This window comes from Macrotis lagotis, chromosome 3, assembly GCF_037893015.1.
Source record: "Macrotis lagotis isolate mMagLag1 chromosome 3, bilby.v1.9.chrom.fasta, whole genome shotgun sequence".
NCBI classification, from domain to species: Eukaryota; Metazoa; Chordata; class Mammalia; order Peramelemorphia; family Peramelidae; genus Macrotis; species Macrotis lagotis.
This window is the reverse complement of record NC_133660.1, coordinates 109,344,596-109,357,270: the sequence shown is the minus strand read 5'-3', so window position 1 is coordinate 109,357,270 and position 12,675 is coordinate 109,344,596. Positions and strand designations below refer to the sequence as shown.

At 31.0% G+C, this 12,675-nt stretch overlaps 1 protein-coding gene across 1 annotated transcript in view; it reads left to right on the top strand.

Moving 5' to 3' along the window:
- Positions 1-8,562, top strand: part of GLRB (glycine receptor beta) — a 101,233-nt gene extending 92,671 nt beyond the window's left edge. Inside the window, exons 8-9 of the mRNA XM_074227428.1 lie at positions 619-911; positions 8,266-8,562. Of these exons, the coding sequence (XP_074083529.1) occupies positions 619-911; positions 8,266-8,562 (590 nt within the window). The remainder of the gene's footprint in view (positions 1-618; positions 912-8,265) is intronic.
- Positions 8,563-12,675: the final 4,113 nt, after the last annotated feature.

Here is a 12,675-nt window from a genome sequence, read left to right as displayed (position 1 = left end):
ATAGGAGTTTTTCTTGATGATACTGTAAGATGCTATTGGTATAATCCTAATTTCTGCCTCACTACTATTCTGTTACACCAGTTTTTAATCAAATAGATTCAAGAGACTGAATTAGATATGTCCTTTACAATCTTTTCCCCTTTTGTCCATCTAAATAAATTATATTTATTATGTCTGCTTAATAAGAATTTTGCTGATTTTATATTTTTCTTTTGATTCACAGGGTAGAATAAAATGGTACTATAAGTCTGAAAATAGTCTGAAAATAAGCCAAAAATTCAGACAATGGATATAACTGGATATGCCATAGAATACTATACATAGACACATTGACCTTATTAGGATTACAGGAAAATAAAATAAGATTTTAATCAATTAAATACAGGATCTGTACATCTTAAAATAATGTGATTCAAATTTTTTATTTTATTTTTCAAAATAACTAAGTATTTACAAAGCACATCTATTAATCTCTGGCAAGAGATTTGTGCATCTTATTTAAATGGACCATTGGTAGGGGCACTATAGACATTGAGTTGTGTGCAATATTGAGAATGAATAAAAATGGAGGAAAAAATGCTGATTTTTTTCTTACACTGTGAATTTCTCCTTTTATAGGTATCTTCTCAGTCCTCAGTTTGGCATCTGAATGCACTACACTTGCTGCTGAACTTCCCAAAGTATCCTATGTGAAGGCCCTTGATGTTTGGTTAATTGCTTGCCTTCTCTTTGGGTTTGCATCACTGGTAGAATATGCTGTTGTTCAAGTGATGTTAAACAATCCCAAACGAATTGAAGCAGAGAAAGCCAGGATTGCCAAGGCAGAGCAAGCTGAAGGGAAAGGTGGAAATGCAGCTAAGAAGAACACAGTCAATGGTACAGGGACTCCTGTTCACATCAGCACTTTACAGGTGAGAATACTTTTACCCAGGTAAAATCTTTCCTTATTCTCATTGCAACCTCACAGGACAGCCATTATTTCTATTGGTCAAAAGGACTTGGAATTTTTGTGCAGTTTTTTATCCTTGGAGATTAAAATTAAAAGACTAGCTATCATTTACAGAGTAAAATTTATGAAGCACTGTGCATATATTATTTAACTTGATCTTCACCATGGCATTGTGAGATAAGTGTTATTATTTTCACCATTTTACAGATGAGAAAACTGGGGGTGTAGAGGGGATAAATGACTTGTCCAGTGACAAAAAGCTTGTAAATGTGTGAGACAGAATCTGAATTTAATTCTTTCTGTGTCCATGTCCAGTTTTCTCTACAATATGACACTTATCTCACATAACAAAAAACTAAGAATAAAATGAAAAAAGTGGTAGATGAAAAGAATACTTGCTATCTAAAATACAACTCGTTGAAAAAATACACAAAAGCAAAACAGTACTTTAAAAAAAAGAAAAGTAAGGGAAAAAATAAATTTTCATTTTCCCCAAGGCCTATTGTTTTAGTGCACTAATCTAAAGAAGGAAGAGCTTTAATTGGTTATATTGCAAACTGTAAGTTAAACTGGAAATATATATTTTTAACTACAAGGACTATAGTTACTAAGCAAAAATCTTCTAGAATTTTATAGGATATGAAATTTTTATTTTGCTGCAGTTGTGCATGGAATGAATTCACTGAACTCATGTACTGTTATACTATGTTTTACGTTTCCTTTTCACAAATATTCTTTAAAATCAAACTAATAGGCACCCCTAAGTAGTATAACCTATCTAAGTAATTCAACATTTTAATTCGCTACTAGCCATGCTACTCTTGGGCTACCAGAACAACAGGCCTATAGGCTTTGAATGTTAATATTGAATCAAACCAGTGACACTTAAAGCTAGAATCCTGTTAAGAATACTGAGAGATTTTGGTTTTCTGGAGGAAATAGGATTTAATATTATTATTATTGAATGAGAGAACAATTATTTATATAATATATATATATATATATGTATGTATATAAAACTTGACCTTTGTACTTTGACACAGGATTTTTTATGAGAATTTGGCAGGATAAGTTAATTCAGTTTTAGTATTAACATTAGACACAAATAAATTCAGATTTAAAAAACTGGGCAACTATCAACTGTTCATGGATATGCTGAGCTAATATAATAAAAATGACAATTCTACCTAAATTAAACCACTTATTTATTGTCTTACCAATCAAACTTCCAAAAAATTACATTAATGAGCTACAAAAAAAATTGTAACTAAATTCATTAGGAGAAACAGAAAGTCAAGAATATCAAGAGATTTAATGAAAAAAAAGTGCAAAAGAAGGTACCTTAGTCCTAGCAGATCTAAAATTATATTATAAAGCATTAATCATCAAAACTGTCTGGTACTGACTAAAAATAGAGTGGTGGATCAGTGGAATAGATTAGGTGCAAAAGAGATAGCAGAAAATGATTATAGTAATCTGCTTTTTGATAAACCCAAAGAGCCCACTCAGTTTCTGGAATAAGAACTTTATCTTTGATAAAAAAAAATGTTGGGAAAATTGGAAAATAGTATGGCAGAAACTTGGATTAGACCAACATCTCACACCCTATACCAAGATAAGAGCAAAATGGGTGCAGGATTTACACATAAATGACAATATTATAAGCAAACCAGGAGATCAAGGTATAGTTTACCTGTCAGAACTGTGGAAAGGAAAGCAGTTTATGACCAAGGAAGAAATGGAGAATATCATTGAAAACAAATTGTATAATTTTGATTACATTAAATTAAAAAGATTTTGCACAAACAAAAACCCCTATAACCAAGATCAAAAGAAATATAGTAAATTGGGAAATAATTTTTATAACTAGTGTTTGTGACAAAGGAGTCATTTCTAAAATATATAGAGAACTCAGTCAAGTTTATTAAAAAGCCACTCCCCAATTGACAAATGTTCAGAGGATATACAAAGGCAATTTACAGATGAGGAAATCAAAGATATTTATAGTCATATGAAAAACTTCTCAAAATCATTACTGATTAGAGAAATGCATATTAAAGCATCTTTGATGATTTACATGCCTCTCAAATTGGCCAATATGACCAGAAAGGACAATGAGCAATGTTGGAAGGGATGTGGGAAATCTAGTGGGACATTAATGCATTGTTGATGGAGCTGTGAATTGATCCAACTTTTCTGGAGATCAATTTAGAATTACACCCAAAGGGTAATAAAAACGTGGATATCCTTTGATCCAGAAATACCTCTACTGGGTCTGTATTCAGAAGAAATCCGTGAAAAAGGGTAAAAACATGTCTTGAACAAAAATATTCATAGCAGTTCTGTTTGTGGTGAAAAAGAACTGGAAATCGAGTGAATGTTCATTAACTGGGGAAAACGGCTGAACAAATTTTGGCATATGTACATTATGGAACACTATTATTATATTAGAAACCAGGAGGGATGGGATTTTAGAGAAACCTGGAAAGACTTGCATGAACTGAGGTGAGTGAGATGAGCAGAACCAGAACATTGTACATGCTAATAGCAACTTTGGGGGAGGTGATCATTCCATCAGTGCAATAATCAGGGACAATTTTAGGGTAACTGTGATTGAGAATACCTCTGTATCCAAAGAAAGAAGTGTAGAGTTTAAATTTCAAAAAAAAGTTTTCTTATGTACTACATAATTTTGCTATCTCTAATATTCTATTTTTCCTCAAGGATATAATTTTTCTTTCAACACATTCAATTTTAATCAATGCATATTATGGAAACAATGTAAAGATTATCAGACTGCCTTCTGTGGGTGGGGAGGAGGAGGGAATGGATTGTGGGGGGAAATTGTAAAATTCAAAACCTTATGGAAAAATGATAGGTAGAAACTACTATTGTATAAAATTGGAAAATAAGAAAGTATTAAAAATTATTAAAATAAGTTTCCAATAATTTTGAAATATGTTAAGAAATAACCACATGGCAACTAGGGATGCAAGTTGGTTGCACAAATGCTTAGATTGTCTTGTATTAGCAGCTTTGATGTAAAAATACAATAATGTTTTTCTTTTCAGGAATTTATTGATTCTAAAATATGTTGTCTTCCAAAATACAAGCATTGCTGAATAATTTACATCATAATAACACATTATATTATAATTGTCTCTGTCATAATAATAATAATTATAATGATTATGATAATGATGATGATAATGAAAACTAAAGAATAATAGCAATTGGAAACTGAACTATATTTAAAGTCAATTTAAGAAAAATACTACTTCTATTGAGAAAAGAAAATGACAGAGAAAAACTACATATCGTGCTTCCTAGCTATCCTCAGATTCTAGGATGTAATTTTCAAATATATATTTTATAAATTTGGACTCTGCAGTGCACTTCAGAATTTCACAGCCATGAATAGATAAATGTATATGTTTCTGACGCTTCCATGATAGTGTTTTGATCAGTTTTCTATTTATTTAGATAGTCTTAGGTGTCATGACAAAAATGGACCAAGGGCTAGCATTTGAATTTACAATATTTGGATTCAAATTTCACCTTTGATACTTACTAGCTGTGATCCTGGACACATCATTTAACATCTGTGTGTCTCAGGTAATTTCTTAGAACTTAATTGCTAAGTAATAGAGAAATCGAGGTGGTGATTTGCATTATCAGAGGAAAACTCTACATTGAGAACTCCCCATGCAGATGATATAACAAATTCCACTCATTAAGTCAAAGAGGAAACACAATCCTTTCTGTAGATGTTCATAAAATAAGTTAATTCTTGCCTGACTCTGGTTTCTTAAATCAGAACCCAAATAAAACTTGTAAGATTAAGCAGAATATCATCTTTTAGATCAATACAAGATCACAAAAGATTTTATGTACTTTTCCAGCATACTAATCATTTCTTCTCTTTAGCATCAATTCTGTTTTGCCCAAAAGAGTCTCAATTTTTAATATACTCGTAGCAAAAAGGTCCAAGTATGAAACAATTAAAGAACTGAGGACCATTTATTTCTTTTTCACCTATGAACCTTTAATACCTTATTATGACAATGCTAAATTTCTGCTACCAGCAATTTTGGAAAGTGATATAAGTTCATGAGGGAAGGGGAAATAAGTTCCATACTTTTCAAAGAGGCATATTAAAACAATATAAAATTTAAGTTAGATATGTATAATATCACCTTTTAAGTGTGTATTCTGAGTATGGTTTTGTCAGTTTTTGTGTTACAGGGAAACAGTTTTCTTATTTGTTACTAATAATCATTTCCTGCATATATTTTTCTTTGGATATTATCCATAAAGCTAATAAAAGTCATGCTTAAGTCTGAATAGAGCATCTAATGTGTCCTCTTTTAAAGTTTTCAAATCACATAAAACCCACATGAATTAGAAAGGTAGAAATTGCGAACTTCTCCAGAATTGACAACATCCATTGTAATTACAAGTCATCTCTGACTTCTTTTATAATTAACTTTTAGGGCAATTAGCATTATCACTCTTTTTCTTAAAGTTAAGTTTATTTTATTATCTATTACATATATTACATATTATATTTCAATTATTTCCCATTTAATGATCAGAATAAGAATACTACAAATTTATATTTGGAATAGACTTCGTATAAATCGTATAGATAATCAGTCGACCAACCAGCATTTACTATGTCACTACTATTGGAAGGCACTGTATTAATCACCAGGAATACAAAATAATAAAACAAAACAAAACAAAAATCTCTATTCTCAAGGATAATATAAGGAGTGAGAAACAACGTACAAACAGCTGCGCAGACAAGGTAAATTGGTGGTAGTTTCAGAGGAAAGGCATTAAGATTAACGAAGACTGCAAAGAAGATGGGGCTTAATTTGAAGGAAGACAGAGAATCTAGGATTTATAGGAAAGGAGAGAGAGAATTCTAGGTTTAAGAGATAGTCAATTAAAAAAGGCGAGCCAACTGCAGGAAGGTTCTTATTTTTATAAATGTCTTAGTTCCCCATTTTTAACTGTAGGTTGTGTGTGTGGAATCCAAAATTTTCAGTTTCATTGCACTTTAGAGTTCATAACTGGAATGGAGAAGGGAGAAGTAGGAATGAGAAGACTGGAAAAATAGGAAAGAATCAAGTTTTGAGAGGTTTTATAAGTCAACCTGAAGGTTTTTATGTTTGATTTTGGAGGTAATAGGTAGCCACTGGAACTTTTGAATTAGAGGAAAGACTGTATGATTCCTTTTTTTAAAGCAAGATCATTTTGATTGTTGAGTCTATGATGAATTGGAATAGAAAGACTTGAGGAAGGAAATAAACCAGGAGGCTATTGCCATCATCTAAGAGTAAGGTAGGGGAGAGGTTCAACAGAAGATCAGTACCTTCAGTTATGCCTTAAAAATTGTTCAGAATATTAAATGATAGTTGTTTATGGAAATGTAATTAAAATTTAAAATCCATTACTCTAGCTTTGGATAGTATGACATCTAAACCTGACCCTTGTCCTCTATTTATTTACAGATATCAAAATCATGATCGTACAAAGCATAAGATTTGTAGCAGTTTTCTTAGTTTTGACCTTGAATATAAAAAAGAGGAAACTATTGTTTTGAAATCATATATGTCAGATGTCTATTAGCAGAATACACTATAATCCTAAAGTTTTATTTTAATTGAGTGGATTCTAAAAACTTAATCTTATATATCTTATATTTTTGCAATATAAAGCAGGGAGATTACAGTAATGTATTCTTTGAAGTTCATTTTCTGAGTTTTAGACTACTAAAAGAAGTCTAAAAGAGACTTAGAACGTTCTAAGATTTCAGAATATCCCAATATCTTGAGTTGTCTAGTCTTGTCCCACAATAAATAATGATAGTTGCTCATTAGGTAAAACTGCTATGATCTATGCCATTATACTGTTAGTAGAGAAAAACTGGTACACAGAATTGTCTTGATATCCCAGAATTAGTAACTGTCAATCAGAATGTTAAAGAAAGCTTGTGTACATTTAAATGTGTGTGTGTGTGTGTGTGTGTGCTTGTGTGTGTGTATATGTATGTATTTCACTTAATGCATTTTTCCAAGGCAATTGAGAATTCAAGATGATCTGGACAAATTTTCTTCTTTTTTATAAATTTGTCTTAGTTCCCTATTTTTGAGAAATGAGACCTTTATTAGAGTCTTAGTTTATTTTTGTTCTCTCTGATTTTTATTGCATTAATTATTTGTGCAAAATCTTTTAAATTTTCTTTCATCAAAAGTATCCATTTTTCATTTTGTGACATTCTCTAATTCCCCTTTTGTCATAAAGTCTTAACCTTATGCATAGAACTGAAAGGCACATTTCCCCATACTTCCCTAATTAAATTATACCATCCTTTATGTCTAAATTATTTATCCATTTTGACCTTATCTTTGTATATGGTGCGAGATATTGGTTTATGACTAGTGTCTGCAAAACTAGTTTCCAGTATTCTTAGAAATTTTAGTCAAATGTTGATTTCTTACCTTAAAAGCTTGGATCTTTGGGTTTATCAAGCACTAATGTTTTAATAGTCATTTAGTACTCTGTATTGTGTACCTAAACATTTTACTGATCCATCACACTATTCTTAGCAAGTACCAGATTATTTTTGATGTTTACTATTTTGAAATAGATTTTAAAATCTTAAAATGCTAAACCACCCTCCTTTAACATATTTTACTGATTATCTTTTATTCTTGACCTTTTAACTCCCTGATGAATTTTGTTACTATTTTTTCTAGCTTTATAAAATAATTCTTGTATAATTTGATTGGTATGCACCAAATGAGTAAATTAACTTAGCTAGAATTGTCATTTTTATTGCATTGTCTTGGCCAATCCATGAGAAATTAATATTTTCTCAATTGTTTAAAGGTGTTTTGTAATTGTGTTCACATTATATATTGATTTGTTTTTGCAGTTAGATCTCCAAGTATTTTTATATTGTCTGTTATTATTTTAATTGGCATTTCTTTTTCTATATTTTGCTGTTGAATTTTGTTGGTAGTATATAGAAATACTGATGATTTATGTAGGTATATTGTTTTGTTGTTTGGCATGAATAATTTGATACAGGCAGTGCTATGGAACCATAAGTATTCAACTAATTTAATGATAAGTTGTTTATTTCTTGATTCTTTTTGCTCAAAAAATGCTAGGAGAAATTAACAAATTCTTAATGTAATACCTATCTATTGCTGAAGTTATCTCAAAATATGTACTCTATAAAGTTTATTTATAAATGGAAAAGTGTTCTATGCATATTTTCTCTACAATTCTTCATTTCTCAGGTTGGTGAAACCAGATGCAAAAAAGTCTGTACTTCCAAATCTGACCTGAGATCGAATGACTTCAGTATTGTTGGTAGCTTACCTAGAGATTTTGAGTTGTCTAACTATGACTGTTATGGAAAACCCATTGAAGTCAACAATGGACTGGGCAAGTCTCAGGCAAAGAACAACAAGAAGCCTCCCCCTGCCAAACCAGTTATTCCTACAGCGGCAAAGAGAATTGATCTTTATGCAAGGGCATTATTTCCTTTCTGTTTCTTGTTCTTCAATGTTATATATTGGTCGATATATTTATGATGTATTTTTTGTCCATTTATGCAAAGTGTAAGACCATTTCATCATTGCTCTTCTCAATCACAAAGACCAGTCTGTTAAATCATTTGCATTTTTGAAGCAATATAATTGCATTTTGATGTCGTGGGATTGTAATGAGAATACGACATCTTAATTTTGAATGAAAGCATGACACTGTAATGTCTGTGCTCTGACCAGTTAATGTGTATATATGTACAGCATACATCCTGCTCTAGGAATATGTGAAAAATAACTCACACTACATCACTGATCAAACTCAAATAACTACTGTTTCCATATACATGAAAATATTTTAGGTGAACTGGACAAATGAGAAACCGATGTGCACGCGCTCTGGTTAATGTCAATTTTCCAGTATATGTAAAATTTCAGTGCTCCTTCCTTGTAGCTTTCAGATAAAGTCATTTTTGTTCCTATATAATTTTCTATGGTACTATTGAAGAGCAAGTTAAGTTATGATTCAGTTCATTTAACTTTGCAAGTTGAAAAAAATCAGTTATTCCAACCTGCACTCGGTGAAGAAGATTAAAGCTAGAGAATTGCTAATTATATAAAAAGAATTCATTTAAAAGGTGCCATAACATAGAGGGAAACTTGGAGGAGTGTGGGAGAGTGTGAAAATGGATCATGCCCTGTTTTTTGATGAAATGAGAAAGAGCAAATTAGGAAAGGCAAAAAAACCAAAATACTTTAGAAAGTAAAATCTCTGAAGTATTTTTTTTAAATTAAATAGCACATAATTGTTGAATAGGATTGAAATTGAAGTGATACTGAGGGCACAATACCATAGTGCCTTCAAGAAAGAAAGAGTAATGTTTTCTTTTGAATATAGAGGCAATAAATGGGTGATTCCTCAAAGGAGCAAAAATGTCCCATAGTTAGATATATTTTGGCATGTTAAAAAGGTCTATAATTACAAAAGAATATTAGATTATTTCTAATAGTTTTAAATAATTATGCACATAACTTTTATGTAATTGTGCAGACATATATTTAATCACATTTATAAACTTTGAGTGAATTGTAGTTCTTTTGCTTCCCCATTTCTTTTGTGACTTGTTGTAAGACATTTTATTCACGATTTTTGCATTGGTCTTTTGTTTTTATCAATTTATCTAAAGAGTAAAATAATTTAGAACTTTGGTGCTGTTTAAAGGAATTCTATTTTTTTCCTCACCCTGTTCTCCAGTTCATATTCACCAACTTGACCCCTTCCAACCTAAAAAGTGATTTCAAATTTGATGATGCATATGCTTCTTATTTGGGAAATGTTTTCAAGTCTTTATATTTTATCTTAGAATTCCAATGTTGAAATTCAAAGATTTTGGTAAATCACATCCCAATAAAAACTAAATTCTATATTAAGGTTCCTTTATAGGTATCAGTTTAAAATAATATTGCCATTGTTTATTTCTTCTGATTGCTATATTTGAATCATTGGTATCATATGTTGATTTTTTTAATTACTCTTCAAAAGTCATTAATATTTTCTAAACTGGAAAGACAATAAGCACATGATAGTCTCTCAGCACCCTTTAGTTGCCAAATTATGTCTATGCTAATGTGCTATGTTCTGGCTGTATATGTACTATATATGTACATGGGATTAGATGAAATCAGATTACTTAAATAGCAAAAAAAAAAAAAAACAAGTAAAATGTTAATAGACTTAACCAATTGATTAAAGAAGGAACAATTGCAAAGTGGCAACATTTCTGGTAATCACAAAGTCCTAAAGAATAGAATAACATTTATTTGATGGGTTGTATACAAAATTATCTTCATTTTTTTCTTTAAAATCCTTTTATCCTTTTGGAACTTACTTGTACTTTAATAGCACTCTAAATTCCATTTTTATTGAATGTTTTTGATCATGTCAACTAAAAGAAATTAGACCTCATAAAAGAAAATTGTAAGGCAGGTTTTTCTCAATTCATGGTACCTCTTATCTGTAGTAATCTGTGTTAATTAATTTATTTTCTGCTGTGTAACAATATTATTGTGAAATATTTTACAAAATAAAAGAATCCTAATAATCCTAATATTTTAATGCTTATGCCTGGTGTGTCTTTATTTTACACTGCAGAACCAAAACTGAGTTGTGTGTATTCCAAATTATATGACATGAGTAACTGTTTATAATTATGTTCTTAAAGGTAGTTTTTTTTTTAATGTCATCTACCTTGTTCAGAGGTGCGGGTAGCTTGGAAACTTTTTTTGAGATTGTTCCTTTGTGTGAAATGTATAACTTGGGATTTCGTACCTATTTGTGGAAATATAAATATACTTTCAATTATGAATGTCAGGCATCTAGAAAAACTCTTGTTAAGGCATATAAATAGCAGCTTAAGGAATGGAATGAAAAACAAATAACTTTATAGAATTAAGTAATTATTTTTCTAGATATTTATTGGTATTTAGACTTTATATTATATGTACAATGAATTTTTATATATTTTTACAAAAACATGCCCAAGTGAAGCAAAATTTAAATTATATAACTATTTTTTCTAATAATTATTGACAGTCACTCAAAGATTCATAAATATCATTAATTTCATGAAGTGATTGATTCTTCAAAAGGATACCTATTCCATGAGTTTCCAATATAAAGGAAAGTATCCCTGCTTTTAAGATACTTTTATTAGAGATTAACTACATATGTAGGAAAGTGGTAGATAAAGATTTTGATTTTGATTTTGATTTTGAAAGTTCCAGGGAAGTTGAATAAAAGCATCGGGTAATAAATGAACCAAATCTTCCTAGAAGTAATGCCTAAATTGATTACCTAATGGTTACAGACCTGGAAACAAATGGAAGTGAGGGAGTGGAATACAGTTCTAAGTAGGGGGAAAAAACTTTCAGTGAGAGGATGACTAGGCAATAGAGTGAGTCATACATATGACCAGCCTGAAATAATAGGGATTAGGAAACACCAGTCATATAAGTAGAGTTCCCAAAAAAGTTCTGAAATTAAAGGGGATAAATCCTCAGGACATGGTTTCTCTGACCTAGAAGGCAAGGCAACTAGGAAGAAAATGATTGAAAAAAAATAAGGAATAACTGGGATCCATATGAAATAGTAGGCCCTATCTGTTGGACTTATCTTTGATCTCCTTTGTTGTTTCTTTATTCTTGCTATGCTCTTAACAATGGGTGTCTCCCAAGATCTGTCATATATTTTATTACTCCTCTCATCTGATGATTTCATCTACTTCTTTAGTTTAAATTATCATCTTTGCAAGTTAAATATATGTTTATTATATATATATATATATATATATATATATATATATATATATATGCAGTTTTGTGTGTGTATCCTTATATAATTCTATTCCCACATCAACTGTTTTATTGATGGTTTGAACTAGATATCCCACAGACTTCCCAAACCCAACATATCCAAAGCAAAACAATTTTCCCCTAAATCTTTTCTTCTCAATCTGCCAATTACTTGAGTACCACCATATACTTGTGCATCTAGGTCAACAACTTTGTCATCCTTGACTCATTACTCTCACCCCACATATTCAATCTATTTTCAAATCTTGTCTGCTTTACCATCTCTCCTATGTATCTTTTCTCTCTTTTGATTTTTGTCCTTCATTCTCAAAGAAGACCAAGACTTCATGGGAGGTGATGCCAAGACAAACACATGAATTGGATTTGAGTGAAGAGGATATTGTTCTAAGTCACCAGCCTCACTTTCTCCTCCAGAACCATCTGGATCCAGTGGCCAGATATGAATCAGGATGACTAGAGATGGCTCTGAATGCAAGGCAAGCCCAGCGTCACATAGCTAGTAAGTCTCAAGTGTCTGAGGCTAGATCCTATCCTGCTGACTTTAAGGCCAGTACTTTTTCCACTGCACCACCTACTGTCTACTCACACAGCTATGATGCCTACTGAACTATTGTCTTTCAATTTATCTCCTTGCCTCAACTCTTTCCATTCTAGACAACTTCCATCCATCAGCCAAGGTTATTTTTCTAAAATGTAGGTATAACCAAAACATTCCTCACCCCAACACAGTAAACTCCAAATTATTCCCATTTCTTCTAGATTTAAATATAAATCTCTCTGACAATTAAA